Source organism: Somniosus microcephalus, chromosome 4, assembly GCF_052327205.1.
Source record: "Somniosus microcephalus isolate GS21.2 chromosome 4, FLI_Smic_1.0, whole genome shotgun sequence".
NCBI lineage: Eukaryota > Metazoa > Chordata > Chondrichthyes > Squaliformes > Somniosidae > Somniosus > Somniosus microcephalus.
In genome coordinates, this window is record NC_140990.1 from 223,705,248 (window position 1) to 223,727,181 (window position 21,934).

A 21,934-nucleotide genomic window follows, 5' to 3' on the forward strand; every position below is an offset into this window, starting at 1 on the left:
CTATATGCCCCCAAACAGTCAGGGGGAGATAGAGGAACAGATATGTAGGCAAATCTCAGAGAAGTGTAGAAATAAAGGGTAATAATAGTAGGGGATTTCAACTTCCCCAATATTAACTGGGATAGTCAGAGTGTGAAAGGCTTAGAGGGTGCGAAATTCTTAAAGTGCATCCAGGAGAGCTTTTTGAGCCAGCATGTAGAAAGTCCTACAAGAGAGGGGGCAGTACTGGACCCAATTTTAGGGAATGTAGCCGGGCAAGTGGTAGAAGTGTCAGTAGGAGAGCATTTTGGTGACAGTGACCATAATTCGGTGAGATTTAAGATAGTCATAGAAAAGGACAAAGATGGACCGGAAATAAAGGTTCTAAATTGGGGGAAGGCCGATTTTAATATGATAAGGCAGGATCTGGCCAAAGTGGACTGGGATCAGATACTTGTAGGAAAATCCACATCAGAGCAGTGGGAGTCTTTCAGAAAGGAAATAGAGAGAGTATAACGCCAACATGTTCCTGTAAAGGTCAAAGGTGGGACCAACAAGCCCAGGGAACCCTGGATGTCAAGGGATATACAAGAATGGATTAGGAAAAATAGGGAGGCTTTTGGCAGATACAAAGGACTAAAAACAATGGAAGCCCTAGAGGAGTATAGAAAGTGCAGGGGGGTACTTAAAAAAGAAATTAGGAGAGCGAAGAGGGGGCATGAAAAAACACTGGCGGGCAAAATAAAGGAAAATCTCAAGGTGTTTTACAAGTATATTAAGGGCAAGAGGATTACCAGGGAAAGAGTAGGGCCCATTAGGGACCAAAGTGGCAATCTGTGTGTAGAGCCGGAAGATGTAGGTGAGCTTTTAAATGAATATTTTGCATCTGTGTTCACTATGGAGAAGGAAGATGTAGGCATAGAAATCAGGTAGGGGGATTGTGATATACTTGAAGAAATTAGTATCGAGAGGGAGGAGGTACTAGCGGTTTTAGCGGGCTTAAAAGTGGATAAATCCCCAGGCCCTGATGAGGTGTATCCCAGGCTTGTGTGTGAGGCAAGGGAGGAGATTGCAGGGGCTCTGACACAAATTTTCAGAACCTCTCTGGCTACCAGGAAGGTGCCAGAGGACTGGAGAACAGCTAATGTAGTACCATTATTCAAGAAGAATAGTAGGGATAAACCAGGGAATTACAGGCCAGTGAGCCTAACATCAGTGGTAGGGAAATTATTGGAAAAAATTCTGAGGGACAGAATTAGTCTCCACTTGGAGAGGCAAGGATTAATCAAGGATAGTCAGCATGGCTTTGTCAGGGGGAGATCATGTCTGACCAATTTGATTAAATTTTTCGAGGGGGTGACTAAGGTAGTGCAGTTGATGTAGTCTACATGGACTTCAGTAAGGCTTTTGACAAAGTCCCGCATGGGAGACTGGTCAAGAAGGTAAGAGCCCATGGGATCCAGGGCAATTTGGCACATTGGATCCAAAATTGGCTTAGTGGCAGGAGGCAGAGGGCGATGGTCGAAGGTTGTTTTTGTGACTGGATGCCTGTGTCCAGTGGTGTACCGCAGGGATCGGTGCTGGGTCTTTTGCTGTTTGTCGTGTACATTAATGATTTAGATATGAATGTAGGAGGTATGATCAGTAAGTTCGCAGATGACACGAAAATTAGTGGAGTGGTAAATAGGGAGGAGGGAAGCCTCAGGCTACAGGACGACATAGACAGGTTGGTTAGATGGGCAGAAGTGGCAAATGGAATTTAACCCTGAAAAGTGTGAGGTGATGCATTTTGAGAGGACTAACAAGGCAAGGGAATAAACAATGAATGGTAGGACCTTGGAAGGACAGAGAATCAGAGGGACCTTGGTGTGCATCTACATAGATCCCTGAAGGCAGCAGGACAGGTAGATAAGGTGGTTAAAAAGGCATATGGGATACTTGCCTTCATTAGCCGAGGTGTGGAGATGCCGGTGTTGGACTGGGGTGGACAAATGTAAGAAATCACACAACACCAGGTTATAGTCCAACAGCTTTATTTGAAATCACAAGCTTTCGGAGCGCTGATTCCTGGGATGGCAGGAATGACGTATGAGGAGAGATTGCGTTGATTGGGCTTATACTCACTGGAGTTTAGAAGATTGAGAGGGGATCTCATCGAAACCTATAAAATTCTGTCAGGCCTGGACAGACTAGATGCTGGAAGGATGTTCCCGATGGTCGGGGAGTCCAGAACCAGGGGTCATAGTCTAAGGATAAGGGGTAGGACATTTAGGACTGAAATGAGGAGGAATTTCTTCACCCAAAGAGTGGTGAACCTGTGGAATTCTCTGCCACAGAGGGCGGTGGAGGCCAGTTCATTAAATATATTCAAGAAAGAGTTGGATATATTTCTTAAGGCTAAAGGGATCAAGGGATATGGGGAGAAGGCAGGGACAGGGTACTGAATTTGAATGATCAGCCATGATCTCATTGAATGGCGGAGCAGGCTCGAAGGGCCGAATGGCCTACTCCTGCTCCTACCTTCTATGTTTCTATGTTTCTATGCTCCTTCGTCAGGTGAAGTCTTCACCTGACGAAGGAGCAGCGCTCCGAAAGCTTGTGATTTCAAATAAAGCTGTTGGACTATAACCTGGTGTTGTGTGATTTCTTACATTCATTAGCCGAGGCATAGAATATAAGAGCAGGGAGGTTATGATGGAGCTGTACAAAATGCTAGTTAGGCCACAGCTGGAATACTGTGTGCAGTTCTGGTCGCCACACTATAGGAGGGATGTGATTGCATTGGAGAGGGTGCAGAGGAGATTCACCAGGGTGTTACCTGGGCTGGAGCGCTTCAGCTATGAAGAGAGACTGGACAGGCTGGGGTTGTTTTCCTTAGAGCAGAGAAGGCTGAGGGGGGACCTGATTGAGGTGTACAAAATTATGAGGGGCATAGATAGGGTAAATAGAAAGGAACTTTTCCCCTTAGTAGAGGGGTCAATAGCCAGGGGGCATAGTTTCAAGGTAAGGGGCAGGAGATTTAGAGGGGATTTGAGGAAAAGCTTTTTCACCCAGAGGGTGGTTGGAATCTGGAACTCACTGCCTGAAAGGGTGGTAGAGGCAGGAACCCTCACAACATTCAAGAAGCATTTAGATGAGCACTTGAAACGCCATAGCATACAAGGCTACGGACCAAGTGCTGGAAAATGGGATTAGAATAGACAGGGCTTGATGGCCAGCGCGGACACGATGGGCCGAAGGGCCTCTTTCTGTGCTGTATAACTCGATGACGCTATCTATGACTCTAACATTTAACGTCTTGTCTATGGAACGTTTACCTCTTTGAGGTGTACAGCGAAGAGTCCATCCGTCTGTTTGCTAACAGACACACTGGTGATGTCCATCACAGGAATGGTGGATTTGATCTGGCCTGATTTTTGATCAGCGATGAAGAAGTTGCTTTTGGTTAATAGGAAGATCCTCGGGGCTCCCTGCATCAAGCAAGAACAATTGTCATTAGAAATAGCATCACAACAGGTCAGAGCTGCACTAGCAGGAACGAGTCACAATTTCATTTAAACCCCTTTCAAGTTTATCATGATTTTCAAACAAATGTTACTGCAGACTTGACAGTCACTTACCAACAACTATTAGCTGTTCTTACTGTGGCCAGAATTTCCTCTAGGCATATATGACCCTGTATTTTAACAAGCAGCTGGATGGTTTCCAAGTGTCCTGATTTGTACATTACTGACAATCCTGTCCACCCAGCAGAAAATGAGCAACCTTAAAGCTCCTTCCATCAGTGCATGCTTAGTGGCCACTTTCAAGATTATAAATTGGAGGTAGAATAATGGCTAATCATCTTTACTTGGCGCACAACTGGTAGGCACATCTTATCCTTCCAGCTAAATATTTAGGCCTAGAAATTCCGTTGTTAGCACCAGCCGCTAGCGCCTTAGGAGGAGGAGAAGTGGGGTGCTAAGCGGCTAGCGCCCGGCGCGATCTGCGCCTCTCGCGAACTTCACTCAAGATTTAGCGGCGGTGCAAAACCGCAGCGCCCGCTCAGCTGCGCGCGCAGATCCGGACGTCATTTCATGGTGCAATGCCCTTGGTGCGCCCCGAACCGGAGCTTCAGTGGCACCACCCTTCTGTGCGCCTGGTGCCCCCAGCGACTGGTAGAGGGGAACAGTTCCCAGTCGCTGCGGGGCGCGGGGGGCGCTATTTAAAGGGGACTCCTCCTGCATTATAAGTGGCAGCCATTTTGTGCCAATCCTTCTGTGTGAGAGACGGATATTTGGAGAGAGACAAAGGAAGAGAGCTTTCTGCTTTGACTCAGCGCTCGCACAGGTACTTCTGGCTTCAGGCCACAGCTTTGCACTTGGATTTAACTTTCAGTGCCATAGCCTTGAGTCGCCACATATAATGGGGGCTGCAATGGGTGGAAACGTTGGGCTTCTCCATTGCATTCAAAGGGCTCAGAGACGCCGTGAGAGAGTGCCAGTCATGGCCAGACGGAGAAGGGCCAACAGGCGTCGGCACAGGAGGCCTTACCCACCCAGGGCATACCGCCAGCAGTTCTCATATCTGAACATGTCTGAGGAGCAGTGTGTTCGGAGGCTGCGGTTCAGAAGGGAGGTGGTCACTGAGATCTGCCACCTGCTTCGCAGAGATCTGCAGCCACAGCTGAGGAGCAGGACGTCTCTGTCGGTGGCAGTGAAGGCGACGGTGGCCCTCAACTTCTATGCCACCGGCTCCTTCCAATCCACTACTGGGGACATTGCCAACATCTCCCAGTTCGCGGTACATTGCTGTATCTGCCAGGTGACCAATGCCCTTTTCAGAAGGAGACGTCAGTACATCTCCTTCCCCATGACCCTGGACAAGCAGCAAGAGCGTGCAATGGAATTTGGAAGAATAGCGGCCTTCTCCATGGTCCTGGGCGTAGAACTGATGAACCAGCAATGGTTAGGCCTTGCTTCAGGGCTGCAGTGTGCAGGGCATGCCAGCCAAACAAATCAACCCTCCCCCTTTAAGAGCTGACCGGCGCCAGCGTGTCTGCCTTCAATCAGCAACTCGCCGCACCTGCGCTGCGCCCGCCCTCGGTGTTAGCGCCTCGGCTCGCCGGCTTAGCGCCTTATGATAGTCGTGCAACGCCTGCTTTAGCGCAGCAGCAACCTCTTGGGGCGATGCAACTCAATTTCGGCGAAGGTGGCGCTAAGTTGCGCCAGGCGCTAAATTTAGCGAACGCCCGGCTGTAGCGCCCCAAATGTGGCAATACTGAATTTCTAGGCCTTACTGTCTGCAGCTGAGAGTGTCAAGTCATTTCGTCGAATACATTAAGTGATCAAAAGTGTAATAAAAACAAATTTTGTTGCTAATTTTCCCCCTCTTCTCCCATCCTCTCTGCAAGGTGGTGACAGTTCTATGGCCAATGATAGCCCTTCAGTATATCACCTCAAGTGACCATTTTTAATAGTTGAAATGTGGACAATGAGTATTAACATGCTTTTCAACCACTGGGATGGGGATATTACATCTGTGCCCCACTTTTCCTCGCTCCACATCCACGTACCTTCAGCAGGGGTCAATGTCCACTCATCAGGAGCAGGAACCTGATCTTCATTTTCTCTCCTGTAACCTGGAGATGCTGAGACCAACTGTGTTAACCTCAGCAGCAGCCCAGGTGAGATCAACTAATTCCTTGTCGACCAGGATTGAACATGGGACCATACTGCTCCATATCACCCAGTACTGAATCTCATGCAGTATTTCCCCACTGGGTCACCAGGCAGCCTGTTTTTCTGGTTTAAGTTGTATCAGAGTACAAAGACCATGGCCCAGAGTTTCCTTGGAGCGTCAGAGTTTATGTTTACGTAAGTGGGGTTTCCGCCGCACTTTTGGTAAGGTTATGGCAGCGGAGTGGGAGTATCCCCAAGAAAATTCCAGGCCCACAAAAACACAATGAACCAAACTTGCTCTGACCTTGCCATTAGCTCGGTTAATTTTGTTTACAACATCTGCCAGCACGATCTTCTCTTCCACAGCACCATTCAGCTTCTGGTATTTGGGGTTCTTGCTGATTTCCAGATAATCACCTTGGAAAGGCTGACGAACACTGCAGAGAGAAAATTTCCAGAACTGAAATTCCAACAAACGAACCCACTGTCCCTTTATGTACCTGCGTCATCACATTGTTTTTAATTAAACACAATTTCAAATACCCGAGTAACATTTTAAAGTCTGGTCACTGAGTTCAAGTACAGTCGGCACTGTGCAAGATCAATTCTGATTACCAACGGCAACTTTTCATCAACTCCTTTAATGCCATTTTAATGATATTTTTCTTACTTTTATTTTAGAAAACAAATAAGGGAGTTGATCTTATCACACAACTCCACTATGAACACACGTAACGCAACTAAAATTCTGTCAATCATTTGGCTGCCATTATTTAAAAAAAAAGTTACTGCCTCATCTCTGAAAGGCACTGACTCATGCTGGATTCAGTTCCATGGGTGCCAAGCAGGAAGTGGTAGCTCACCCGAATGACTATTCTTCATGTCTGGGTAAAGACAGTGACTGCTGATAATCCATTTGATCACCCATCCCGTCCCATCCCAATGGCGACACATATGCACTTTCCACTGGGGCACTGATTAGCAGTCAGAGGCGGGAACTCTGGCCACCCCAGCTAATATCAACTAACTCAGAACAGACTGTGGATTGAACCGGAAACTCTCCTGGTTTATATGGCTCAGTGGTACACTGGACTGTGCCGTTGCCCACTAAGCTATGAAGGAGCTAGCTGCTATTATGTCTGAGGTACAGATACTTACCTCTTTGAAGGTGAGAGTGCAGGTTGAAAATGGATTGTTGGTTTTATACATAAGAGAATTGAACACAAAAGTAAGGAAGTGATGTTGAATTTGTACAAGATATTGATCAGGCCAAAGTTGGAGTGGGCTCCCCATTATAGGAATGTCATTGGATTCATAGAAATGGCACAGTGAAGATCAATGGAATGATACCAGGAGTGCGGGGTTATAACTTTGAAGGAAGGCTCAAAAAATGGGTTATTTTTCAGTGGAACGGAGAAGGGTATGTGGAGAACTAATAAAGGTTTTAGAAAAGGTTTTGAGATAGTAAGTAGTGAAAGATCGTTTCCAAGGGTTTGTGAAGCATTAGCAAGGGGCCAAGTGCTCAGGATTATCACTAAAAGAACAAAGGAAGAAGTTAGAAGACACTTGTTTTCACAGAGGGCTATTAGACGATGGAATGGTTCATCACAAGTGGTCATTGAACCATAAATTATAACTTCCTTTAAGAGAGAATTGGATAAGTATTTGAAAAAAAAGAATATAAAAGGATATGAGGAAAGAGCAGTGAAATAAGATTAGAGTAGACAGCTCCAGTTGTAGAACTAGCACCAGCACTGGTGAAGTGGTGAATGGTCTCCTTCTGCTCTGTAATTTCTAAGATTCTATATATTTCATTATACATTTGACAGGACATGAGAGTATCTGGATTTGTTTATTTTATTAACCCCCCTCCCCCCCCCATTTTTCTCCATGATTGAGGGTGGGCAAGCAGTCCAATCCCAGAAACAACGATGATGAAATTCAAAATGTCCGTTCATCAATACACTTCCTCTAGGAACATAGGAATTGCTAGACAAAAAAGACCAAGGTCCATCTAGTTCGCCTTCTACCATCCTGGTAGTCGCATGATACAATGATAACGGAGTTGTTGACTAATCAATATCTTATCAATTAGTCTAGACCCAGACATGAGGCGAGGGAGAACGCCAGTGGTAGAAAGCCTTGGGAGCCATAGGTCCAACGTCACCTGTTCCTCCCAAGCATGGTACACTTACCACATGTCATGTCTCAAATTACTCATGTACTGTATCCCAAAATATTGTTTTTGGAATTAAAAAAAAAATCTCATTTTGATTTGAATGAATCAACACTCTCTGCTTCCACCGTCTTCCTAGGGAGCCTGTTCAGTCACTTCTGATTTTCAATATATAAAAGCAGGATAAACTTGATTGTAATGTGCCATTTACTGACAGCCTTGCTGGCACAAAAGCTTCAAACCAATCCTGTTTTCTTCTAAAAAGACATGCAATTCTTCAGCCAAAACAGCCAGTCACTCTGATGGGTAGAAAGTGGTGCTCCGATATTCCTGCCCCTGTGAGCAGATGCCCAGGAAGTGCTGTAAATACTGTAACCCCTTTATGTAAATGGGATGAACACCAAGCTAGATGTGCAGCAGGACTCAAGAAATTTCAGGGCCCGGAGGTCATACTTGACCTTGCAAAGTCCAAATACTTTTGGAAATCATCCCCATTGCTTTTTGTTGTGAACGTACTCAGATAATCATTTACCAAAATCAGACTGCCAAAATCAAAGAGCCAACGCTGTTGATCACTTTTTCTTTTACACTGTATTCCTTGTGCTGAATTTCATATCTGGTCTGTACTTCTGTGCAATCATTGTAATTCTTTTTTAATGCATTGCACAAGATATACCTGTTAGAGTAGAGCTATAAAGTTCATAGAATTCTCTATGAATGATCATTACAATGAGTTAATAATTACCTTTAAAAGACTTGTGTATCATTAGCAGATGGCAAAGGAGATTTAAAAGATTGCATTAGTCACACAACCGAAATAAGGATGTCTAGCTGCAGGCCATTGAAATGTGTTATCGTTCATCAGTACCAGAATAAAACGGATTATTTTTTTCAGTTTTAAAGCATTGTGCTTATGAAGGACACTTCACAATGCATCTTACCATTATGGCTGACATCAGCTATTACCTGTTGGTGTACAATGCCTTTTTATCCTTGAACAGCTCACTTGCCTCGAGCTTCTCTTCAAATATAGCTCTCTTTTGTTCTGTGAACTGATCCCTGTACTTCTTGCACTGCAAGCAGAGCACAACAGTCAGTTATAAAAAAAAATTTTAATTCTCCTTTTTCTTTTAGCGACGTAACACTTTGAGTCAAGAGCAAGCAACGCACTTCAGGTTTTAGGTCGTCCAACAAATCATGAGCACTCGTGTTATTTCATCCTCAGCTAATGGCTCTTTAGAGCTGAATGATATTTATTCATTTGTAATAAATGTTGCAGTGTGAATTGCTCACCCTTAAAAAGACATTGGTCACAGAATTTGTTCTTTCAACTACACAGAAAAGTGACTGAGTTAAGATCACCAATGTGAAATGCCTTGCATATGACCTTACAATTTTTGCTTTCCTTTCTGTAATTTCTGATGGCATTCTGTACAATATCTTACAATAAAAACATTCCATGGAACTTTCTAGAGGATTAGATAAATTTAGCCAGCCCCAGAATGGGACACTCAGTCCAGCTGATTATTGGAAATAATGAGTTGGGGGGGTGGGGGGTGGGGAGGAGATGAGTATCACAGGCAATCCTCACTCTGTCCTCAACAAGCATCCATGTGTGCACGCTTTCCTGCAGACATCAATGACTAGCATTTAGGAGCGGAAATCTACACTACTTTCCCTATTACCTAGCTCAGGGTGCTCAAACGGAATAGGGTGTCCCATCTATCATTCCCTAGCCAATGAAGTGGGTAAAGTGCTTCCAGGCCTCTGCAAGGTTGTCCTTCAGTCACTACTTGGTGATTTACCCGCTACTTGAGAGAAATGTCTATCTCTGAGCTTCACTTGAGAGAACAGTTCTGAGATCAGCAACTCACCATATGCAGAATTGGGAATTGGAAATGGGGTGGTGGGGGGGGGGGAGGGAAGAGAATGGGGAATGGAGCTGGGAAGGAATGGGGGGGGGTGAAAGAATGGAGGCGGAGGGAATGGGGGGAGAAAATGGGGTGAGGGAATAGGGACCAATGAACCTGTATTTAACTATTAATATCTGAGAAAATCTTATCTTGTTTTTTACCCTCCACAGGTGGAAGATCCTCTTCAGCTCGGTGTGCGTATTGTCCAGGAATAGGTATGATCTGGCTGGCCAGGTCCTCTCTGTTGGGGACAGTGAAGGTAGCTTCTTCTTCAGTTCCAAGAAATACTTTTGTATCTGGGATAAAACAAAGCAGTGCATTACAGTCAGTGCTTATTGACAAAGCAAGTCAAGATTAGTAACCATTTTCTCCAAGGTCATACCACTTTCATATACGGTTTTCTCCATTTCGAAAACAGAAAACAAGTAATGGAAAACAAATCTCTTAGCCAGTGCTACATACTTTGCCCCATACACCAGCACTGGAGCACCGTATTAGTAAACACATTTGATAGGCTGCAGAGAAAAAACACTCTTGCTTTTAAAACTCTATACAGTCTAAGAGACAGTGGTCCAGATGAAGTTGGGTGATTCCATCTTCCACAGCTTTGGCTGTAGTTCCAATCTTCTACAATACTGCGACTGGAGGAGCACACCAGTTCCTCTGCCCTTCTTCCCCTTAACCTAAAGCTTGAAAACTTGGAAGCTTCAGCCTTTAAAGGCCCTGGGCCTGGAGGATCAGTAAAGGCTGATCCCAGATTGGTCAAAATTTACTAATCTGGGAACAACCTTTTCCAGTCCTCCATGCACCAGAATTTTAAATAGCTGAAGTTGAAATTGGATTCATGCGCACGTGCAAAGAAGAAAAGAAGTGGTAGAGGCTTTGTGGGCCTCATTTGGCTCATGGACCGCCTCTTGGATACCCATGGCCTAAATAACCAACCACTGCACTTTAAAATCATTCTTTATATGTGAAAACCTCATCAGAAATTGAAAAGGTGCTGTTTTTGTGCCTCTAATACACTTCAAAAACATTTTTTCTTACTTAATTAAAAGGTGATCACATTTTTGGTGGAATATGCTTATTATCTTTTTTGAAGTATTGTGCGATCCTTAACATCCACCTGAACGGACAGGTGGGACCCGAGTTTAACATCTTCTGACAATGCAAAGTGTCGGTCTAGTCTACATTATATGCTTAATAACTACTATGGAGCTCAAACGTACAACCTCCTGATCTCGAGGGGAGAGTGCTACTAATTTAGCCAGACTGACATAAAAGGTGGTATCATAGATGACCAATACCTGTCTGGCATCGAGAATAGTAGCTTTGGCACCTGAAACTGCATTTTAACCAGATTACAAACAGCTTTTAGTAGCATGTTTGTGTCTGCAGATACCCCTGAGCCAATGTTTGACTGTCTCTTATAACTGTCTTAATCCAATTGATTAGATTAACTTTAACCTTTAGATGATAAAATTAAAATAGCATTCAGTCCCACATTTGTTTGTTGTCCATGAAAGATATAGATCATTGCATCTAATTATGGCATCTGTTTACCATGTACTGGAAGCCATCAGTATGATTTCACACTCATTCTAAATTGTACAGCTATTAGAGAAGCAAATTTCTATCAACTTACAATTCTTTGAATGGTAAATTCATAGATCTTCCTGCCTGCGTTTGCACGGAAGAATTTTCTATATTCCCTGCGAACCTGAGGAAAAACAGGAAGTAAGTAGACAGACATTTCACACATGTAACTTTTCAATTGCTTTGTTGAAAATTGCCGTCACATCACAACTGTACCATCGAGAACAGGTTCCATATGGAATCTACAATTGTCAGAAAACATTAAGAATTTGAATTCAGAAATCACACTAGATAACATTTAAGAATCTTAAAATCAATTTAATTTGACAAAGTTAATATACCCAAGACACAAGAAAACAATGTAAATCGAGCAATATTTTGAAATCAACCTGCCAACAAAACCTTTGATAAACACAAGCATGCATATAATCTGCAAATAGAAATGTTAGGAATGGATTAGGAATCAACAGCAGGTTAGTAGTACTAGTTCTCAGAACCTTTTCAAAAATATGGGCTCCCAAGTAAATACCTTTACACATAGCAGTTGAAAGGAGTTATTCTGTTCTTTATAATATGAATGTAAGGGTTTTAACATCATCCTGTTTAGGGTCAGGATGATTTGAGGACAATCCATGAGGTTGGAGGTTGTAAGTGTCAAGGGCCTTGCAGCTTTGATGGCAGACGTTGTAGGATTTGCACCCAGTCCTTTGTGGTGTACTAGAATGTTGTCCCCTTTACCCTTGAGGGGTATTCAGTGTTTATGTGAGATGCATTTGGATCACATGGACTTCCAGGAATAAGCTCCAGCCTGCCAGGTCTTTCCTGATTTCTAGGAGGTGTCTGATTGGGATACATCCCACAGATGTTCCATCCAAATGTCTGTAGTGGGAAGTTTTGTGCCATATTGCAGGGATGCTTCACCTTGTAGCTAGGAATGACGATTGCACATAGGTTTGGATCTACAGGAGGCATATGATCTTCTCTATGACCTTTAAGATTGTTGCCCAGGAAGGTTGAATGAAGAGATAGGGGTGCAGCAGTGTACCCCTCTGGTCACAACCCATCCAGCATTTGTTTCCCTGTGGAGAGGTGGTATTCATGGATGCATGTGGGATGTGGTGAGCTTGATGTATTACAGAGCTGGCTCTCCCACATTCTACTTCAGGTGGTGGTTGTGCGGAATTGTTTCCATACTTTACCCCATTTTAAATTTTATATGGGGGTCTTGTCTCACAATATGTTGTCTCTTAATTTGAAAATCAGTTATGGTACAGAGTGTGGAGATATATTTACAGGGTTTAGCAGGGAGTGTAGGAACAGTTTTGTTTTGGTGGGGGTGGGTCAGCTCCCACTGTAGTTTTTCAAGCTTGGCTGGGTCCTGAAGGAGATATCTAATTTGAAGGTAGCAGCATAGGTCACGTTGAATGGGGTAGAATTTGTCTCAGTTGTTGAAAGGGTATCATCTGTCAAGGAGATTACCTGGTTGGGTGGTGTCTTTGTCATGCCAGGTTCACATCCCACCCATGGAAAGGGCCTCTGGCAGTTCTCTATTATATCAGATTGAGGAACGGCCTAATAGGCATCGAGGGATTTTCAGGGAGATGCAGACCTCTGTCCAAGCTGTTATTATTGGGTGTTCCTTGGCCCCGGTCATCCTTTTCTTGGGGTCAATGAAGGTTTGACTTTTTACGGGGTTGGCTGGGAAGCCTTCAACTCTATGCCCAGCCGTGCAACCCTTCTAACAATTAAATTTTATAATCCTATTTTTCCCTCAGTTATATTTATGAACATTGTTAAGATTATGTTGCTTTACTTTGTAACAATGAATCTCCCTTTCGGAGATACTATTCCATTTCAAGTGTAAACACTATTTCAATGGATTTTGAGATACTCAGTGAGACTCCACCAGTCCCTCTAAGCATATTATTACTAGTAACTTGTTATTGGATCATCTCTACATACTCAAAGGTTTATTAATCAGCATATAGCTTTATCTGCACAAATAATGCCATAATTTCTATGGATGCTTTAAACATCTAACTCGAATTCAGAAAAAGAGAATAAAGATGACAACAAAAATATCAATCTGATGAGGTGTCACTATCCAGCCTTCCTGTGAACTTGTTTCTTTTTCCAATGATGGGTCTAATCGAGTATCGCAATCCCATCCAACGTCTCACTTAAGGATCACTCAGGAATGTTGCAGCACACTGAGGCACAGAGTGATGGGACGTGGGTCTGAGCCTGTGATTCCCACACTATGAGCTCTTCATTTGAATGATGTCTTGTGGGTAGTTGCCATGTGGAGGCTGTGCACTTCCCCACAGGAAGAGCAAGGAAACAATGGACTATGATACCAATAGTTCGATCTTAATAGAATTCTTTCACTTGCTCAATGGTGACTAACATTACCTCCCAATGGCCTAACCCAGCCTTTTTGTTTTGCTGGAGAGCAAGAAAAGGAGAAGAGATAGCACTAAATCCGGCTTGGTCAACATCCCACAGCTGGGCAAGGCCATGAATAGAGGCCGAGGGGCATGTGGAACAGTAGGTCTGCCAAAGGTTACAGGTGAAGGGAGAACAAGCTGCAGATGGCCCCTGGGTCATATTATGTATACCACTGATCTAATTGATATTAACAATTAACCTTACAAAGAAAGTCTGAACATGTACACATTACATTAACGGTCACCCGATATTTAAAAACTTGCCGCAGAGCCTTTTGAATTGACAGCACTGGCAATTATGTTGTAAATATTTACAAGGGATATTACTTCCAACCCTAGCATTCCAAAAGACACAATAAGGATCAAAGTAGCAGGGGTTTTGCTAAAATGGCAGTATTCTTTCTGTTGAGCTCAACAGTATCTCGAGCCAATGTCATAACTTATATCTACACACCAACCTCCTTCACGGTTCTTAGTCAGATGATAGGTGCTGAAGAAACCATTACCAAAATCATAGTTATAGAATTTTAGAACACTCAAGCCATCAGCTAAGGCTAGCAGAAAGATATAGCTATCCCTCTAAATATACTTGCAGGAATAGATAAAGCAGTCATGGAATCTAGGTATTCAGTGCAGATGTGTGCTGAAATTTAAAAGGAAAATATTGCTACCAAACTACTCGTAACATGCAGCTTGCCGCAAGTAAGTTTGCAGTTAGGGTTGTTGCTGAATAGCTAAACATGAAACTGGTTGAAAGCAGCAATTTCAGCGGAGATAGATTATTCCAAAATCTCCTTTTATGCGAGTTAGTCATAGAAACCCTGGTTGTGTACCTCAGATGTAGTAACAAATAATTTAGCGAGTGCTAAGTGAGACAGCAGCCATGGATAGTGTTTATTTTATGAATGAGTCAAATAATAACTATTCACCCAGGTTTGAGTAGCTGACTTCAATAAACTCTAATTGTGGTAAACACTTCATAAATGTAGCAAATTTACTTCAAATAAACTTTGCTTGTTTCGGTTAAAAGTGCGGACAAAGCAAACATACCAGCATTTTTAAATATTAAATTTTCATTAACTGATACAGGTATCCAGTTCCAGGACTAAGTGGGAGTGATCTAAGTTAGTATCGTTATGGAATGATCAGGGGTTAGTGGTTAATGTAGTTTCCATTTGGATGGATTTTAGAAGGAGGTTGAGTTGGGGGAGTACCTTCAGTCCAAGCCAGTAAGCCCAAATGACAGCAACCGCATGTTTACGCCTGGCTTCCTCCTTCAGGCGTTTCAATTCTCTCCGTGCCTAGAAGGTTGCACATAACGAATGAAGAGACTGATTGATAGATATAAAAGAGAGGCAGGTACACAGAGAAGGATGTTCCCAAAAAGCATTGAAAGAAAATGGGTCAAAATTGGGACAGCATGCCACATGATCAGGTACAAATGTCAATGCACAAAACATATCACAGCTTTTTAAACAGCAATCAAACTATGAAGATATTTCAGAAAACCTAGAATAAGCCACCTGTACTTTAACAGTGACTTGTTGTAGAATAATCAACAGATGACGCAGAAAATATTTATTAAACATCACATGGTAAAGCTCAATTTCTAGATCTTCTACTATTAAATTCCACCATAGTAACTAGACTAAACTATTTGTGTATATATTTTATTTTTGGTCAGCCATAAGTCCAACATGTGTGCAAACACATTACCATGTTTAAGATTATCCAAGCCAAGCTACTGAGAAATGTAACATGTAGAGTTTCTGTTTGCCCGATACAGAGTGCACGCTCTCTCCTTGTAGAGAGGTACACCATTTACCAAAGTCCAGAGAGCTTGTACGTGGATTGGCAGAGCCAAAGCTTAGGGTTTCCAAATATGGACAGGGATACTGCAGTAGTTTAACTAGCTAAAACCACATAGCCTACGTGAGCACTGGTAAGCTTCCCGCTGGGACCAGTCTATATGTTAGGGTATTTGCATGCAAGGTTATCTAGAGCCAAGTGGGAAGAATCCCAGCCCCCAGTGACAAGTCTCTATTTTTCATTAATGTGCCAGATTGACTGGTCGATCATCAACAGCACTCTGGTGTATTGTGAACCTGCTTGGTTTGGGTATTGGATAATCCAATCTGCAACAGAGGGTTGGCTTAGTTCTGAAATATCATTGCCAGATGTGTCATTTTGGAGTCACTACAACCAATGTTCCTGCTAACTTTTTTGGGGTGGGCTGCCCCTTCAAATTATTGCGCATGCGCGGTGTTTTCCATTTAAAAGCCACGAGTGGCCTGCGCGGGACCTCCAGACCAAAGCGGCCACGCAGCTTAATGGGAACATTGACTACAATCCCAAAGAGACCCAGTTACCTCTTTTGGGGTCAATACTCACCAGCTGGTTGTTATATATATATATATATTATATAAAATACATATTATTAAATTATACAATTCTGGACATGACATTTTAGGAAGGATGTTAAGGCCTTGGTGAGGGTGCAGCAGGAATTTACTGGAATGGTACCAGGGATAAGGGACTTCAGTTACTAGAGAAGCTAGACTTCTCTCAGACTAGAGAATCTGGGATTGTTCTCCGTAGAGCAGAGAAGGTTAAGGGGAGATTTAACAGTCCCAATCTTTGCTTGGCGGGCCAGGAGGGCAGGTGGTGGACTGAGCTCTGAGAGCTGGGGATGAACAAGATTTCTGTTCATTGGGGTTGTGGGGGGTAGATTCAGGCTTAATGCAATCTCTGCTCGACTGAGAGGGTAATTGTTAGGGCTGTTATTTCCTTTGAATGCTAGATTGTGTAATCCGTTTAACAGCAGCAAGATTTTTCCTTGGAGATTTCATTCTTTCAATCGCTCATTTATCCTCTCCAGGTGGAACTGCTTATGTACTACAAGGCATTTCTCATTGAGCTGACTTTTGCAGCTTCATTTTGCTGATCTCCATTTCCACAAGTTGTGATAACAAATGGATTTTTAGGAACACAGGAAAATAGGAACAGGAGTAGGCCATTCAGATCCTCGAGCCTGTTCCACCATTCAATTAGATCAGGGCTGAACTGTAACTCAACTCCATCTACCCCGCCTTGTTTCCATAACCATTAACACCCTTGCCTAACAAAAATCTATCAATCTCAGTTTTGAAATTTTCCATTGACCTAGCCTCAACAGCTTTATTTTTTTGGGGGGTGGGGGTGGAAAGAGTCCCAGATTTCCACTACCCTTAGTGTGCAGAAGTGCTTTCTGACATCACCCCTGAATGGCCTAGCTCTAATTTTAAGGTTATGCCCCCTTGTTCTGGACTCTCCCACCAGAGGAAGTCGTTTCTATTTATATAATTTTACAATTTGGTTCTGTTCAATTGAACACATCTTGGGGACCCAGGAGGGCAATTTTCATCTTAAAGGACATAGATTGGGAATTTTGAGACTGATGTGAGGGGCTGTCATGTGACGTTAGGTGCTGCTCCATTGTAATCAATTAGTCATGTGATGTTACATCATAGTGCCACCTACAAGTGCAGTACTTTTGAACCCTTGCGGTCACTCACCACTTTTAGTATATAGTAGATTGATTAATAAACTATATACAGTGAAAAACCACAATGTGGGTGATAAATAACATCTTATAGTTGTGAACATTTTAAATTCTGTTCAGAGTGCTCACATAACTTTAGTGCTATACCTTTGTGTGTAGCTGGGCAGCAAAGCGATTATCAAAAAACATCCTGCGATGGTCTTAGGCTTCTGGAAAGGGAAATGCCAATTTGCTTTTCTTTCTCCAGAGTATAACCATTTACCAATCTCTAGCTACACACTGTAACTCTCTGAATCCAGGTGTATGTTAATTGAAAAAAATCCATGTGAAAATCAACCCTGACATGTATAAACACATAATCTAATACACAAAATTAATATTGTTCTAGCCTGTCTGATCCTCAGAGTACATCTTCCTCTATTCATCATTTGTAAATGAAGACATGACCATATGGTAATGTTCCCAGCTAATATTTTGTTAAAAATAGCACAAAGAGGAAAATACAGCTTTATTTTCTGAAAGGAATTCACTAATATGTAATGTACGTGAATCAGCACTGGTGAAGATATAGTACAGTTACTTAACTTGTAGATATTGTGAACAAAGGCTTGAAAAAGTGGAATCAACATTTGCATACAGCACTAAGTATTATTTTCTCCATCATAAATGTTGGTGATATTTTATTAAAAATCTGTACAAACTGCTAATGGCTAGTTTTATCACTAGCTAATAACCATGATGACTGGGGGAGTTAGACATGTAGAAAACGTACACAACTTGCTCCCCAATCCAGCTATCACCATCCAAGATACTCAAGGAAAAAAAAATCTGTTTCACATTAATTCAGTCATTACACAGCACCAACAATAATTCCTGGGATTCCTTAAACACCTCGAAGGAAATGTACACGTGAATTCTGACTGCAGTCACGGATACATCGCCTGTGTCTGTTTCAGTCAATTTCTGTAAGAATTTAGAATTAACGGTCCAGTTTTTATACTGTTGCAAATAAGGTTTCTGACCTTTATACTCAAACACCAATTAGGATGCAGATTTTAAATGGGGAGGGGTGTAAAATTGAACAGTATGGCCGCGATTTCCCTGACCTCGGCAGGTCCGGTGCGACCGGGGTTGGTGGCAAGTCCCGACCTCACTGCTGGCTCCAGCCCACTGTGTAGAATGAGTTTACGTTGATTGGGCTTGTTAAGCCTGCCCAGCGCGTTTGCCAGCCATTTGAAGGAAACGGGTCTGATGACGTGTCATCAGCCGTTTTTCTTAAAGGAACCATGCGCAAATTGATTTTGACAGTTGTGCTGTCAGTGTTCTACAGCATTGAGGTGCTGCAAACACTGACAAGCACTGCATGGCTGCACCCAGGCTCTCCCATGACTTCCTCCATATGCTTATGGAGGGAGTCAGAGCACGCAGGGAGGTTCTCTTCTCTTCCCTTCCCATGGGCAGAAGGGACCTCCCCAGGAGATCAACGCAGTCTGGTTGAACATTGCACAGGAGGACACAAGCAGGGATGTCATCAAGAGGACCAGGCTGCAGTGGTGCAAACCTTTCAATGATCTCAGTAGATCATGAAATGTTACTGCAAAGCCACACTCAACCTCATCCTGCTGTGCCACTCATCACATTCCCATCACTCTGCCTTCCCTACCCTACTCCTGCACATCCTTACTCACACCAACTTACCTTGCACCTCACCCATCCCTCTCTATCAACATTATCACTTCCCCATCTCACTAGCCACCCCTCACACTCACCCTCATCCTAGTCCAATCATACCAACTAACACACAAGGATAGGCACTTGGCTGTTTTAGCCAATGCTCATGTGAAGTTTCTGCTACTGAGCTGTCAAACGTTGAAATCTTTATTTTCAACACCGCGTTCTTGAACAGATTTGTGTGCACCTTTGGAAGTGGCTTAGTGAGTTGCAGTGAATGGTGAAACATAACGGTACCCCCTGCAATGCTGACGAGTGTGAAAGGAATGGCTTGGGCATTATAGGGATTCTTTATGGTGTTGGTGTGGGGTGGTGCCAACCTGGCACATCATGCGGCAGCCACGGTGTACAGCATCAAGTGAAGTAAATCTGGCTATGGTGAGGCCATCCTTGGCCTCCTGGGTAGCAATGTGGTCGGGTGCTGATGCCGTGTGTTCTGTACAGCATCAGTTGATTGCGGAGAAGGCTGGTGTTGTAGTTGATGCTGCTGGTGTGCCTGGTGCTGCTGGTGTTGGGGCTGATCGGGGTGGGATTCTGTGGACCCAGGTGAGATAGTTTCAAGGGCATCGATGCTGATGGAATAGATGGCAGGTGAACTTGAGATGACAGAAGCGATCTGTCAATGGTGAGAAGGTTGTTCCAATGAGGTGACACTGGATACAGAGTTTATTCCAAATACTTGCAACGTGCATAAAGCTCAATCTGCCTTCCAAATGCAGTATGCAACAGCTTCTGATCATGGAAAGTGAACAGCTGTGAGATGGGAGCTTTTATAGCACATTTGCCGCTGTCAAGTAAAGAGATGATTTCACGGTAACACAACTCTCGACCTCCTTACCTGACATGATCCCCAAGCAGCAGGACCCCGTGGGCAACCTCGTAAAATGTGAAGGTGAGCTTAAAATACTTTTTAAGTGGCTGTTAACAAGGTCATAATGACCTGAATTGCTGCCACCGCATGTCGGGTCTATTCAGCGCTGAGGGACCCGACATCTGGGAAAGGCGCTTGGCAGCGGGTTCCTGACCTGCTGTCAACATTTTTTTTTCCCCACCCAACCCACCACCAATCATGCCCACTGACTCCCCGAAAAATTCCCCATGTATATTTGAAAGAGAGAGCTCATTAACTTGATTTTTCCTCCCTAATTCAAGGGAATTGCCTCAGCTTGATTAACCCCACTACATGCAACAATGTATTTCAAATTATTAAACGTGTCATTGTCAATGATTTTTATTATACTAGTCAATTTCCCATGGCATGGCACACAGAAAGGCTAATTTTTCAATTGACCTAGCCTCAGCTTTTTGAGGAAGAGAGTTCCAGATTGTGAAGAAATGCTTCCTGACATCATCCCTGAACATCTACATCATGCATAGGTTTTGAAAATAATGAAATATTAAAACATGAGAACATCCCACATGAGAACATCCCAGTAATGGCAGTTTCCTTGAAGAGAAAAGGTTTTTGATTGAGGAGTAATTTTCTTCAGGCTTGTGGGACTCTGTTATAATGGTATTCATTTGTACACAGATTTTGTTTTATTATTATTCATTAACGGGATGTGGGCGTCGCTGGCAAGGCCCATCCCCAATTGTCCTCGAGAAGGTGGTGGTGAGCCACCTTCTTGAACCGCTCCAGTCTGTGTGATGAAGGTACTCCCAGAGTGCTGTTAGGGAGGGAGTTCCAGGATTTTGCCCCAGCGTCAATGAAGGAACGGCGATATATTTCCAAGTCAGGATGGCATGTGACTTGGAGGGGAACTTGTAGGTGGTGGTGTTCCCATGAGCCTGCTGCCCTTGTCCTTCTAGGTGGAAGAGGTCGCGGGTTTGGGAGGTGCTGTCAAAGAAGCCTTGGTGAGTTGCTGCAGTACATTTTGTAGATGGTACACACTGCAGCCACGATACGCCAGTGGTAGAGGGAGTGAATGTTTAAGGTGGTGGATGGGGTACCAATTATATACTAACATTGTTACACGAGTCCCAACATTTTGGGGACGGGGGTGCAACACTGAAGTGCCTCAATTGTCCTGGCAGGTTGCATTTTCCACTCCTCCAACCACAATACCACCCCCCCAACAACCCCAAACACACAACCACTGTTCACATGCACTACGACTTACACGAGTGAGGCCTGAGTTAACTCATGGTTCACTCCTCCATCATTGTGGAGGGATAGCTCACCCAAGCTTCCCATCTCCTGCTGCCCCAACTGGGCAAGTCTCTGTGGCAGAGTGCAGTGGGATGCTAATTTGCTTCACCACTAAGACTGACCTTCGTAACAAATCAACTTTAATGACAAAGTTAGTAGAATGGAAGTATACAAGTAACATTTCTCAGTGCCTTTCACAACCAGCCCAGTAATCATTTGTTGACCAAAGTATTATCCGGCTACGTAACTTAAATAACTACATGAATCAGAAAATAAACCAAACGTTGTGATTAGACACGGCAACAACATCTCACAATCAACATGGCATCATACCTGGCTACAATAATGGTAGTTAGTAAATAGCAGTTACACTTCATTCCAAAAGATGCAGTTTTCAGGTTAACATGCTACATGCTACACTATTCAATGGCATGCAGCAGATTAATGAATTGCAATCTAACTATTCTGAAAAGGAGTATTGCTGGTTTCATCATGCCTCTATAGTAGACATTGAATGCGCTAGTTGTTAGAGTTTGGGAGAGGAAGTATGAGAGTTGCTGAGATGAGGGTTGGGGTTATGAAATACCTCGTATCCAAGCCAGTAAGCCCAAATAACAGCAATAGCGTGTTTACGCCTAGCCGCCTCCTTCAGTCGCCTCAGATCCTTTCGGGCCTGTATTTTTGTTTTCGTTTTTCCCCGCAGAATAGTTATTATGGGGGAGAATGGTAGCAGGGGAAAAAATGG

The 21,934-nt window shown here is 43.5% G+C and overlaps 1 protein-coding gene across 6 annotated transcripts in view; it reads right to left on the reverse strand.

Moving 5' to 3' along the window:
* Nucleotides 1–21,934, reverse strand: part of myo1b (myosin IB) — a 397,467-nt gene that overhangs the window by 14,950 nt on the left and 360,583 nt on the right. For 3 of the 6 annotated variants that reach the window (XM_085985844.1, XM_085985845.1, XM_085985849.1), the window contains 7 exons: nt 21,776–21,862; nt 14,983–15,069; nt 11,371–11,445; nt 9,890–10,024; nt 8,782–8,888; nt 5,944–6,076; nt 3,297–3,449 (listed from right to left, as the gene is read on the reverse strand). In XM_085985844.1, coding sequence (XP_085841970.1) covers nt 3,297–3,449; nt 5,944–6,076; nt 8,782–8,888; nt 9,890–10,024; nt 11,371–11,445; nt 14,983–15,069; nt 21,776–21,862 — 777 coding nt within the window. The remainder of the gene's footprint in view (nt 1–3,296; nt 3,450–5,943; nt 6,077–8,781; nt 8,889–9,889; nt 10,025–11,370; nt 11,446–14,982; nt 15,070–21,775; nt 21,863–21,934) is intronic. The other 3 variants (XM_085985847.1, XM_085985846.1, XM_085985848.1) reach the window with 3 other exon arrangements.